Consider the following 13,400-nt stretch of genomic DNA (forward strand, 5'->3'; position numbering starts at 1 on the left):
TTTTTTTTTCCTTTTAATTGAATTGAATCCTTACCCAGTTCCCAGGGGCTGACTATATATACCCATAAATTATACATTTGTTTATAGAACATTTCAATCACACCAAAGAACATATATATGGAAGAAAGAACGATGAACAAGCACCCATGGACCCCCCACCGCCACCCCCCCGTTTATGAAACAGGACTTTGCCAATGCTTTTGAAGTTCCTTATTGAACTAGATCTTTCAAAAACAGCAACGATTTTCTGAATTTTAATCAGAAGGCATGCATTCCTTCATTCATTGATTGGATTCCGTCATGGTCAGACCTGCCTACCAAGTGTCAACATGATATACACAATGTAGGTATTCTACTGTTGGGGTGAGGAGGGTCAAAAGTGACATAAGCTATCTCCAGAGACGTACGGATCGCCCTTGCTGCAAATGGCCCCAACTCGGCCTGGCGCTCTGGAGCGGGCGTGGTTCTGCGCGCGGACACTTTGGGCAGAAACTACGCGTCCCGGCAGCCCTCGGGGCGAGTGGGCGGAGCCGGGCCGGGGGCGGGGACCGGGAGAGAGGGGGCATTGTGTAGGGGAGCGCGGAGCTGCATTTGTCTGCTGGAGGTGTTAGCCGATCAGGCGCAGCCGTGGCCGGCAAGGGCTGGAAGTGTCAGAGGCGGCCGCGGGCCCGGCAGAAGGCCGAGTAGGAGGAACCACGCGTCGGGGGCCGCGATCTCTAGCAGGGGGCGGTGTGCCAGCGGAGCACCATGCACATAGGCGCCCAGCGCCCCGACTACCCCTCCCGAGGAAAAGAGGCCGGGGCCGCGCTGGGGCGGCGGAGAGCATGAGGGAGGCCGGGGGGCGGCTCGGCTTGGAGCGCTGCTAGGGAGCGGTGCGCGCCGCACACCCGCCTGGGCGCGGCGGAGGGTGGGGAGCCGGGCAGGTCGCGCCTGCGGGCGGGAGCCGACCGCCGGGAGCTGTTCTGATTTCCGACGCGCACGCTAGGGGCCCGGAGCAGCCCCCGGCCCCGGCGCGCCGCCGACATGGGCAACGCGGGGAGCATGGATTCGCAGCAGACCGATTTCAGGGCGCACAACGTGCCTTTGAAGCTGCCGATGCCCGAGCCAGGTGAACTGGAGGAGCGATTTGCCATCGTGCTGGTGAGTGCGCGGCGGCGGCCGGGCGCGGGGACCCGGGCCCCCGGCCGGGCGGCGCAGCTGACCCCCGCCCCTCCCCTTCGCCCGGTGCCGGGAGCGAGCCTCCATTCCCGTGGGGTAGGCTCCCACTTTCCCCTTTGTGGCCCCCAGCACTCCTCTTCACCCCCCTGGCAGTCTCCCGGGCTCAGCCTCTCGGGGTCCCGTGATGGGGATGGGGGCTCCGGGCGGGCTGCCCAGCCAGCCCCGAACCCATTGTCTGGCTGGAGAGGCACCTCACCGCGCGTGTGCCCGGGAGGTGCAGCGTGGGCGTGAAGGGAAGGTGGCGCGGGCTTGGGAGGAGGAGGCGGCGAACGGCTTAGGCTTTTTTTTTTTTTTTTTTTTTTTTAAACGAAACAAAACAAAACAAAAAACCCTGAGCCCCTGCGGACCATCCCTCGGGCGGCCAGCCCTGGACCTGCGAAGTCCCCGGCAGATGGGGCGCGTGTGGCCGGCCGTAGGCGCCGCGCCGGGCGATGAGCGGAGGCGAACTTGGAGGGCGGACGTCGTGGCTTGGCCAAGGGGAGCTTCCCCGAAAGGGAAAGGGGAGACCCACAGCAGTGCGGCGCCTCGGCCCTTGGAGAGGAGCAGGGGCGTCTGAAACCCAGGCTGGGGAGAACCTCAGCGCGTTCCCTCTAGACTTAAATCTTAAACCACAAAAATGTGCAGTTTTGCGGGGACGTGTTGCGAGCTGTCCTGACTGCACGGGCGACCCCTCCTCTCCTCTTGCACTCCCAGCCAGGTCCCCCGCTCCCTGCTGCATTCCGCTTCTCCCAGCTTTCCAGCTCCTCGAATCCAGGACTCTGAAAACTCCTCTCTTTCTCCCTTTCCTGCTGGGACTGTGTCTGGGCCCCTCCCAGCCGAGGCTTGTGCTGTGAGCTGCAGAGGGTGTGGCGGCTTGCCCCAGCCAGGATCTGGACTGCAGTTGGTCCCCAGACTTCTAGTTTTAGCGTCCCAGCCTCTTCTAAGGGATGTTGGGAGGGACACAGGAGAGATTGGACGCATTCCTATTCCTTACACTTGTACACTTCTCTTTTCCTAGTTGGTTACCTCTCAACTCCGCAGACTAGGCAGCAAGGGAAACTCGTGATCCGGGCAGCCAACGATTGTGCCTGCCTGCGGGTTTTCTTTTCTTCTTTTGTTTTCATGAAAACTTACAACTTTGGCAGAGGACTCGAGTTCTACATCAAAAATCGGTTTTCTGAGGTCTGCTCAGCGACAGGACGTTCAAATTGCCTGCCTTCAGGCCTTGAAAAAGGGATGGTTTGGTATGGGAAATGATGTTCTGGATGGCAGGTTAGCTGTGTGCTCTTTAGGAGAACTGAGCTCTCTCTCCCGCCACCTGGAAACTCTGGTGTGGCCGTCGGGGAGATAGATGACGTTGCTTGGGTTGCTTTGCATCTCCTGTGATCTCCCACAGCTGCTCCCACCGTTGTGCAAGATGGGACATTCAAATGAAACGGCCTAGGCATAATTCTTAAGGCGGCCTGGGTGCATACCTGACCTGCTTTACCAGAGACAAACGTTTTTCTTCAAAACCCTCTTCCTACTAGACATGTGGTTCTTACCTGCTGGCTCTGGCTTTTTTTCCGCCCGACGCTGGCTTTTTTGTTTTTCCATCCATGCTGTGGTGCTCTGTGTGTGTGTGTGTGTGTGTGTGTGTGTGTGTGTCTGAATACTTGTGGTGGAGGAGCCAGTGACACAGGGAAACCAGTGCAGCAGCCATAATAATAACAATAATGCAATTAAGTTCTGCTTGACTAAGATAGCTTTTTTTTTTTTTGCTTGAGCTTTCAGTTACCCTGCTGATTAATAACACATGGTGTGAATTAATCTTTAGAAAAATGATGTCCCATCATTAACATGGTGGATTTGTGTTCCTGTTAAGGCTAGCAGTTGCAAATATAGTATGTAGACAATTATGATTGTACATCCCAAGCTTCTTGGGGCAGTATTGTTGTGGCTACTTTACGTTGTGTCACTGTTACTGGGTGCAATTCCTTTTAAAATTGTTTACGATATTCTAAGCCTCTCAAACAAGAAACAAAAACAATACAAGTCTGACCTTTTTTTGAGTAGAGACAAAGTTTTTGGGGGACCATGTCAGCTTGGGAACACTCTTCCTAGGGATACATTCGGACTGTTGATGCGTTCCTTCTCCCAAGTCAGCTCCGCTTGCTCTTTGACAATCTGAGAGAGGAGCTGAAAGCTTCCAAATCATCTCCATAGGCCAATAGAAGTGCGCAGTGTTGGTGATTTCTCTTGTTGTTTTTTTTCTGGAGTTGTATGTGTGATAATCTCAACTTTGCTTTTCTTTATGAGTTGCTTAAGAAATCAGTTCAAACCATTTAGTTCTCGACATCAAGCTTGAAGGACAAGTTTTAGGTGGCAGATTTTTAAGTATGTATGTGGAGGACAATGGAAATTGTGTTGGCATTATTGATACCAGTTCAACTTTCTTGTATAATAAAGATCATACGGGTGTTTTGGGAGGAAAACCAGATAGTAATACTGTACAGAAAAGTGTCCAAGCACCTCATTGTAAGTATGGCTTACATCAATAATTAACAGACTTTTTCAAGCTAGGAAAACAATTCCTCCCAACCTCCAGCTCTAGAATATTTAAGGCCTCAGGGAGAAGTAAATAAAAATTAAAATGAGAGGAGTCTATTTTATTTCTTGTTAGGAAAGCCTTAAGAGAGAACAAACCTACTCAGTAACTATCCTCTCCCTCCCCATCAGTTTATATGGGTTAAATTGTGTGAATATAAAAAATTGGTGGGTATGAATGGAAATGAGAGAATAAAAGACTAATGAATTTACAGTAGAGGGGTGAACTTTGAAAAGTAATCTTTTTAATAGAAAAAAATGAGTTAGTGACTAGCAAAAATTGGATCCCAGTCTTAGGAGTTTAATCCTCCCAAGGATAGGCATCTTCAGTATCATTATAGTAATAGTTATAAAACTTCTGTTTAAGGGAAAAGATTACTGTCTTAGTGTATACATTTAACCATTTGCTTCCCTCTACTGACCTTTCAGGTAGAGCTGGAAGGTGAGATACATGTACCTTTGTGTGTGTGTATGTGCAGTGTTTCTGTTATACTCACTCTAACCTATGTATAATTTATATGGAAGTGTTTCATAAATTATAAAGTCAGCCACGTACTTCAATCTTTGTTCTTTGATGTAAGGATGTATATGTTTCATAGGTAATATTAGCCTGTGTTTTTTGGGGGGGTTCTTCACATCTATAATAGCCACGTGGCCCTCCATTGTATTTGTTAACCATTGTCTAATTTTGGGGGTTACATCAAGCTTGTCAACCCACTGCCTGTGGGCTGCATGGGCCCAACACAAATTCATAAACTTTCTTAAAACATTATGAGATTTATTTCGTGATTTTTTTTTTTTTAAGTTCATCAGCTGTTGTTAGTGTTAATGTATTTTATGTGTGGCCCAAGACAATTCTTCTTCCGATGTGGCCCAGGGAAGCCAAAACATTGGACATCCCTGGGTTACATACACACACCCACCCACAAATACTACCATGTCCTTTATTTTTAAAGATGATGATAAGAAGGTGGTTCTTGGTGGATGTGGTGAACAACTGATGGTTTTTGTCTGAGAATACCTCTTTCTACATTAGACACTCCATAATATTCACTCATTTTTGGCTTGCAATCACTGTTTACAACTTAAAAGGCACACCCTTGGATGCCTTTGTTGAAGAGCTATCCTAAAAATTCTTTTGTTGAGTTTCAGAGGAAAGGACAATTTTTAAGTCTCTGTCTTAGCTGCTGTATCTTATGCAATATCAGGTATCAGGCAGCACTGCAAACAGATTTAAAATTATTAGGAAGTAATGGTTTAGGGCAGTATTATCTTATATTTGGTATGAGGAACTGCTTTGGTATCTGATTAATTTGAGTCCATTTCCTTCTCATTCTTTTCCCCCTTGCCCTGAGATTGAATGTGGTCATTTTGTTTTAAGAAGGAGTGGGAACATTTTCTGAGTATCTACTATGAGTAGGCCTTTTACCCGTTCTCATTTAATGCTCATAGTAACTAGTGCTATCAGCAACATTATAGATGCATAAATAATGATTATCTAAGCTGGGCGCGGTGGCTCACACCTATAATCCCAGCACTTTGGGAGGCTGAGGTGAGAGGATCGCTTGAGCCCAGAAATTTGAGACCAGCCTGGGCAACATAGTGAGATCCTGTCTCTATGAAAAAAGAAAACAAAGATTAGCCAGGTGTGGTGGCTTGCACCTGTAGTCCCAGCTACACAAGAGACTGAGGTGGGAGGATCATTTGAGTCCTGGGGGTCGAGGCTGAAGTGAGCCATGTTCGTACCATTGTACTCTAGCCTGGGTGACAAAGTGAGACCACGTCTCAAAAAAGAAAAAGATTACCTAAGTTGCCTAAAATTGTACAGTTATTAAATAACCGATCTGGTCTTTCAGCAGAGATTTGGATCTGTTCCCTGCTCCCTCTGGCCTTTCTTTCATATTATGCTTCCTTAGGCTTAGAACTGGGAAGAAAAAAAGGGCCTGGGACTACCAGTAAAAACTTCCTGTCTGGTTAGTGCAAATTTCCAACTGGATAAAGTTGGCAGAAATTCTTCAGAAGTCACTGAAGTGAGGTGCATTTGAAGTTTCTTCTCTTTAGATGTCAAGCCTTTTGGCATCTTCACTGTGCTCTTCCATTTTCAAGCATGGAGTTAAAAATTAATCTGGCCCAAAAAGGTACTCTTCAGTTTTTCTTTTCAAGGCAGATTTGAAATACCTTGGTTGAAAAGTTTGTTCTGCAAATCAGAAGGAATAGACAACCTGTCAATGCAACGCATATACTCCATATATAATTACCTGTGAAAAGGAAAGGAAGGTCAAGTTGTGTTTGTTTTTTTTCTTGAGATGGAGTCTTGCTCTGTCACCCAGGCTGGAATGCAGTGGTGCAATATTGGCTCACTGCAACCTCTGCCACCCGGGTTCAAGCAATTCTCCTGCCTCAGCCTCCTGAGTAGCTGGGATTACAGGTGTGTGCTACCATGCCCGGCTAATTTTTGTATTTTTAGTAGAGATGGGGTTTCAGCATCTTGGCCACGCTGGTCTTGAACTCCTGACCTCGTGATCCACCTGCCTCAGCCTACCAAAGTGCTAGGATTACAGACATGAACCACTGTGCCCCGCTGGAAGGTCAAGTTTTAGCGTTTAAGTTTATTTCCCGCTGCAAGGCGTTGCTCCCTTTCAGCCACTTCAAGGAGAACACTTGCCATGAAGTCTGTTGAGCAGATGGGTGGGTGGGAGTGTAGTGAGGCCATCGGATGCTGCTGATTTGTTTTCTCACATTCTTTCTCCTGTTGTGAGGGAAAGAGAGTATGGGAGAGGGGCGGTGGAGTGTTGTCACGTTGAGCCATTACAGTTTCACCCTAGGCAGTAACTCCCTGAGCTGTTTTATTCTCCTAAGTGGGAATATATGGTTAGGGCTGTATCATGATCAGCCCTACTGGTATTATTTCCTCCTAATAATACCAGTAAAAACTGTGACAATATATTGGGGTGTCTAGGATAGAAGTTGATCAATGCAAATATTTGGCTCCAGGAAGAGACTGGCAACAGTGTAAAGTGATGAAATTTGGGGAGCGATGGTATGCGTGGCCTTAAATCCCTAAGTGATAAGAAGTACTTTTGCTTGTGGCCTCTCATTTAGCATTGGCCTGGGAGGCAGGAGACCTAGTTTCTAGAATCATATTTGCTGCACCAACTTGGACAAGTTAAACTCTTTCCTCTGGCCCTTGGTTTTCCTCCTTTGTGAGTAGGAATAGAATTTGGCACAATTGTTAGTATAGTCGTGAGATGATGGAAATCATAACACTCGAAAGCATAAAATTTCCAGAACATAATACATTGTGATTCATTAGTTGACGTTGGCTTTTGAAGAGCTTTCAGGTGGAAATGTGTGTAGGGGTGTTCTGTGTGGTCTAAAGAGGAGAATTCCCCAGGGTCAGTGACTGAAAGTCATATGAGCATAGGGAAAAATATTCTAACACATAGAGTTGTTGAAAATGGATGGTGCGTTCTCCATTAAAGTTATTCAGATAATCTGTGTGAAAAACACTGGTGACTGGAAGGCCCTGTCCAGCCCAAGACGATAGGAAGTACATTATTGGCTTGAAAGTTACCCTCTTTGAGGTGAGTCTGCCACTTGCAGGTTCTAGACATAGAATTATGGCCCCTGAGAGTGGGGGAAGATCTCCTGGTAGGTCCTTCTTGGGCTCAAAGAAGAAAAGGATAAGTATGTGCTGATGTTTGTTCTGGAAATTCATTTGACTTTGAGAACTGTTGCCTAAAGGGTTTGGTCTTAATGAACAGTGCTCTTCTTTTCATATTTAGAGCTTGGGGAATAGGGACAAGGTAAAGTGGGCTCTCTAGCCCTCAGGTTTAAGCAAGTAATAGATGTCAAAAAAGCAGATAATACAAGAAGCACTGATTATGGATGATTGCCCCTCCTTTGCAAGAGGGCTCTGTAACTGGAATCCTCTTAGGAACAAAGCATTGAATCCTTAGAAGGAACAGCCTAGAGGAGCTTAGGAGGGAATGTGAGTTACAAGCTATACGGTTGCTTGGCAGATCTCGTCTTGTAGAGCAACTCTTTATGGAGTGCCACCCCATCCTGCAGATAACAAGAAGTGTGTCCCCAGGCTTTGGAGTCATGGTTCCTTAGAGAGCCTTCATGTACCTTCTTAGTTCTCACCTACTTGAACACTGGGGACAGAGATGGCTCATTTCTTGTCTTCCCTTTAGAATTCCAACTGTTCATACTGCAGGGTGATCTTCCTCGCTCTTTCCCAGTGACCCCCTCCTCCTTTCCAGAAACCTGTCTTTCAACATAACAGCAAGGACTATGCAGTTTCCAACTGATAGGATATAATTTGGAAGCATTGTCTAAGGGAAGAGCTGTTAGGTTGGAGAGCTGCCTCTTGAACTGGGATTTCAACCAAGGCCCGCAGATGTGGACCTGACGGGCTTGGAATTCTGAAATTGGGCAACACTTAGCCCTGTTTACCAGGTATGATGATGTTCAATGTTGACACATAAAAATGGACTTTCTTTTCACTCTCTTAAAAAACAAACAGAAAAACATGACCATCAGTGTTCACTGGTAGGCACTTAACACAAACTCTGTATGATTTCTAGTCTTGTATAGTTTCTAGGACAAACTTCCTATAGTTTCTGTGATTCCATGATCTTCAGTGTTCTTGTGTAGCCTGTAACTGACTTTGGTGACTCTTGTTTCACATGTAACCTTAGTCCACTTTTTTCTTTGCAGAAGTTCTGAGGCATTTGTAAGCCCCTATAACTACATTGCCACAGAAGCTGAAAGCCTTGAGGTGTTTAGACCCTGTTATCTCCAGAAGTAATCTCACTAGACTGACTTCTGTAATCTCACTTGACTTATTTCTTCATCATTTTGGGAATGATGTCAAATATCAAATAGTTCATTTTTTTTTTTTTTGTTTTGAGACGGATTCTCTTTCTGTCACCCAGGCTGGTGTACAGTGACGTGATCTCAGCTCACCGCAACCTCTGCCTCCTGGGTTCAAGCGATCCTCCTGCCTCAGCCTCCTGAGTAGCTGGGATTACAGGCATGCACCACCACGCCTGGCTAGTTTTTGTACTTTTAGTAGAGGTGGGCTTTCACCATGTTGGCCAGGCTGGTCTTGAACTCCTGACCTCAAATGATCCACCCGCTTTGGCCTCTCAAAGTGCTGGGATTACAGGCATGAGCCACCACAGCCAGTTTAAATAGTTCACATTTTTGACCTTGTGCCTGGTGCTGGGACACTAAAGTGTGACTGATGGTGCTTTTAAATAACACATCTCACTAGTCTCAAGTCCTGCCTTGATTGAGGGTTTGCTCAGGGACCTGACTTCCTTTCCTTGTTTTTTTTTCTCTCTGTGGAAGTTTGGCAGAACACCTTATTTAAGGTAGGATAAGGGTATTGGTAAGTTAGAGTAGTGGTTCTCAAACTTGGTTGTGCATTGACATCACTTGGGGAGCTTCAAAAAGTACAAGTGGGCCAGGTACAGTGGCTCATGCCTGTAATCCCAGTACTTTGGGAGGCCAAGACAGGAGGATCGCTTGAGGCCAGGAGTCCTAGACCAGCCTGGAGCAACATAGCAAGACCTATCTCTACTACTAATGAAAATTAGCCAGGTGTGGTGATGCACGCCTGTAGTCCCAGCTTACCTGGGAGGCTGAAGCAGGAGGATTGCTTGAGCCCAGAAATTTGAGGTTGCAGTGAGCTGTGATTCACGCCACTGCATTCCAGTCTGGGCAACAGTGCAAGACTGTCTCTAAAAAAAAACAAAACAAAAACAAAACAACAACAAAAAACAAACCCACATTTGCCTGGGTGCCACTCCCAGAAATTCTGATAAATTTGTCTGGAATGTGACCTGGGTATCATTTTTTAAAAAAAGCTCCCTAGGAGTTTTGAATGTGCAGCCAAGGTTGATAGCCACTGTGCTAGATGTTTTTCCCCTTTTTCTTCCTAACACAAGGACCAAGCATATGAGTTAAAACCAGCAGAAAACAAGATAGTGAGTGTAACAGAAGAGGGCTTGTTTAAGAAATTAAAAAAAAGTTGGAGAGATTAGGCAAAACTGAGAAGGTTGAGAAGAGTTAAAAAAACTAGACATTCGATTCGACTAAAAGCTGTGAGATGAAAAAATACAGAAGAAAAGGATCAAATCCTGTTGAATGGTAGAGAGACTTTATTTAACTGTTTAAGAAATGTCCACCAAATTATCATAATGAACATTTGTGAGAAAATTCTATACATATTGTATAAGATTGAGCAGTGACCTAGAGGTATACTTCTGGAGTAGAACAATCAATAAATCAATTGCATTTTTGCTTAGGCCTCTATTCTGCAGCCTAATTGTTTGTTGGTTCAATGCAGGCCTTTTGCTTTGATCTCTGGTTTTACCACTTACAAAGACTTGATGAGCTTGGCTTCCTGTAGTGAAATTCAAATACACTTGTGAAATGTAAACAACATTCATTTATTAAGAATCCTATAATCAAGGCAAATTGGCATGCTTATATAAGCAATTAGCCTTGAGAATAGAAAGATAAATAGGATGCTAGGTCAAGAATGAGCTGATTGTTCTCAATGCAAGACTCTAGTTATTTCTTTATTCATTATAACATAAGCAAATAGACATTCCTCTTATTCATAATTTTTAGCATTTGTGGTTTGGGGTTTGAGGACAGGATATGTGGTTTTCTGGAACTGAAAGGATAGTAGCAATTATTGTTTTGTTTTCATTTAGAAATATAAATCAATCTTATAAGGAACTGTAGGTAGTTGATTTATGATTAGATAAAACTTTCTAGTAATGGGGAACAGGGCAAGAGAAGGTATGGATTTAGATGGGAATAGTAAAGGATAATAGTTTTATTTTGGTGGGGAAGGTAAAGAAGATGACAATTTTACAGTGGCAGAAAGATTAAAAATGGTCTCATCTGCCCTCATTGAATAAATTGAATAAAAAAGGAATAACTTTTCTTTTTAATTGGCATAGAAGGAAGCAGTATGATAACTAATAGCAGGAGAAGTTGGATATGTCATGATCAGATTTGCACCATGGCAACACTCAGTTTTGGCCAGTGAGTTCAGTACTGCTGACTGTCTTAGTTGTGAAAGCTAGAGACCTGAAATGCAAAGGCAGTGAATTGGGTGAATAGCTTTGTTAGGTTCAGTTCTGGCCCTTTCATTCCCTGATATGGTCAGCTTTGTTGTTCTTCCGAAGAAATTTTCTCTTTGGTGACAATGGAGTATCTTGACTAATCAGGGTTCTTTATTCCCAAGGACTTCTGACTGGTGAACCTAGGAAGCCAAATGTCTTGGGACCAGGATGCCATAAACTTGGATTCCCTGGGCCTTACCGTAAAGTCACTCTACTGCCAACTAATTCGGCCATCCAGATGTGAACCTGGAGAGGCCATTTAGAACTGTGTGGCCTCCTGGGCTTGTGCAGCCCTTCCCCTTGCCAGTGTTTAGACCCTCCAATGGCCTTTTATAACAGAATGTTTGGTTTGGTTCTCAGGGTCCGCTTTTTGGAAAGCATTATTTGGCTTAGAAATCTCCAGGTTGGGCCGGGTGCGGTGGCTCAAGCCTGTAATCCCAGCACTTTGGGAGGCCGAGACGGGCGGATCACGAGGTCAGGAGATCGAGACCATCCTGGCTAACACAGTGAAACCCCGTCTCTATTAAAAAAAAAATACAAAAAACTAGCCGGGTGAGGTGGCGGGCGCCTGTACTCCCAGCTACTCAGGAGGCGGAGGCAGGAGAATGGCGTAAACCCGGGAGGCGGAGCTTGCAGTGAGCCGAGATCCGGCCACTGCACTTCAGCCTGGGTGACAGAGCAAGACTCTGTCTCAAAAAAAAAAAAAAAAAAAAAAAGAAATCTCCAGATCATTTGTGAATTTACCAGGTCTCATTTCTCATTAAACAATTCTTTAACATTAAACACTTACATTTTTTCTTCTGTTTTTTTTTTTTCTTTTTAGATGGAGTCTTGCTCTGTTGCCCACACTGGAGTGCAGTGACACAATCTTGGCTCACTGCAACTTCCACCTCCTGGGTTCAAGCAATTCTCCTGCCTCAGCCTCCAGAGTAGCTGGGATTACAGGTACATGCCTCCATGTCCGGCTAATTTTTGTATTTGTAGTATAGACGGGGTGTCACCATGTTGCCCAGGCTGTTCTTGAACTCCCAACCTCAGGTGATCCTCCCACCTCAGCCTCCCAAAGTGCTGGGACTACAGGCATGAGTACCGCACCCGACCTATACTTTTGTTATTTCACCAGTAATTATCAGAAGTTCTGGCAGGGTATGGTGGCTCACATCTGTAATCCCAGTGCTTTGGGAGGCTGAGGTGGGAGGATCGCTTGAGGCCGGGAGTTCGAGATCAGCCTGGGCAACAGCAAGATCCTGTGTCTATGAAAATTAAAAAAAAAAAAGATAGCTGACTTAGTGGCACACTCCCTGTAGTCCTAGCTACTTGGGAGGCTGAGGTGGAAGAATTGCTTGAGCCCAGCAGTTTGAGGCTGAAGTGAGCTGTGATCATGCCACTGTACTCCAGGCTGGGTGACAAAGTAAGATACCCTATCTCTAACTACAAAAAACGTTCTACGATTGATTTCCTCTGATGTTTCTAATGATAATGGAGAAATTTAAAAATTCTTTCTTCGTCGTTTTTTAGAATGACATTGCCTGATCCTCCTTTAAAAAAATCTTTTCATGGCCAGGCACGGTGGCCTAGACCAGGCGCCATGGCTCACGCCTGTAATCCCAGCACTTTGGGAGGCTGAGGTGGGCAGATCACAAGGTCAGGAGTTCGAGACCAGCCTGGCCAACATGGTGAAACCCCGTATCTACTAAAGATACAAAAAATTAGCCGGGCACAGTGGCACGTACCTGTAGTCCCAGCTACTTGGGAGGCTGAGGTAGGAGAATAGCTTGAACCTGGGAGGCGGAGGTTGCAGTGAGCCGAGATCGCACTATAGCACTCCAGCCTGGGCGACAGGACGATAGTCCACCTCAAAAAAAAAAAAAAAAAAAAAAAAAATCTTTTCACAAAACAAACACAGTTGCAACCAACTCCCAGATCAGGAATCAGAATCCCTCCCTCTTGTTCTTCAGTGGTGGTGAGACTTGGCTTCTGGTCTCCCAGCCACAGTTACTGCTCACCTGAACTTACTTTCTCAGCGGTCACACTTCATGTGGAAGAGAGTCGGCCACAGGATTGTACCTTGTGGTCTGACTCCAAATGACTCTAACCATGAGGTTTCCACCACTTCCTTTGAGAGTGTTTCTAGTCCAAGGAGGCCTGAATATTAGGAAATACTGACATAGCAGCATTTTCCTGTTGCTTTTAATTATATCATTGATCACCTTAATGGTATTTTTGTTTGTGTGTGTAGTATCCCTGCTTTTCATAATACTGGGAAGAGGATATTTTGATTTGTGTTCCCAAAGTAAAGCATGAATGGGGAGGGATGGCCACAATGAAAATGAGCATTTGAAATTTTGGGCATTAATACTTGGAATTACGGACATGTAGGTACAAAATTTATGTGCTCCTTCTCAAGCTTAAGTTCTGGCCTTTAGCTTTTGTTATCTTTCTTGATGACTTTTGAAATATTAAAAGGTA

The 13,400-nt window shown here is 45.5% G+C and overlaps 1 protein-coding gene across 8 annotated transcripts in view; it reads left to right on the forward strand.

Moving 5' to 3' along the window:
• Positions 1-583: 583 nt before the first annotated feature.
• LOC105492660 (formin like 2) overlaps positions 584-13,400 on the forward strand; it is a 311,463-nt gene continuing 298,646 nt past the window's right edge. For all 8 annotated transcript variants that reach the window (XM_011759889.3, XM_011759886.2, XM_011759891.2 and 5 more), the window contains exon 1: positions 584-1,140. In XM_011759889.3, the coding sequence (XP_011758191.2) occupies positions 1,024-1,140 (117 nt within the window). In that variant the 5' untranslated portion in view covers positions 584-1,023. The remainder of the gene's footprint in view (positions 1,141-13,400) is intronic.

This window comes from Macaca nemestrina, chromosome 11 (assembly GCF_043159975.1).
Source record: "Macaca nemestrina isolate mMacNem1 chromosome 11, mMacNem.hap1, whole genome shotgun sequence".
In the NCBI taxonomy this organism is placed as follows: domain Eukaryota; kingdom Metazoa; phylum Chordata; class Mammalia; order Primates; family Cercopithecidae; genus Macaca; species Macaca nemestrina.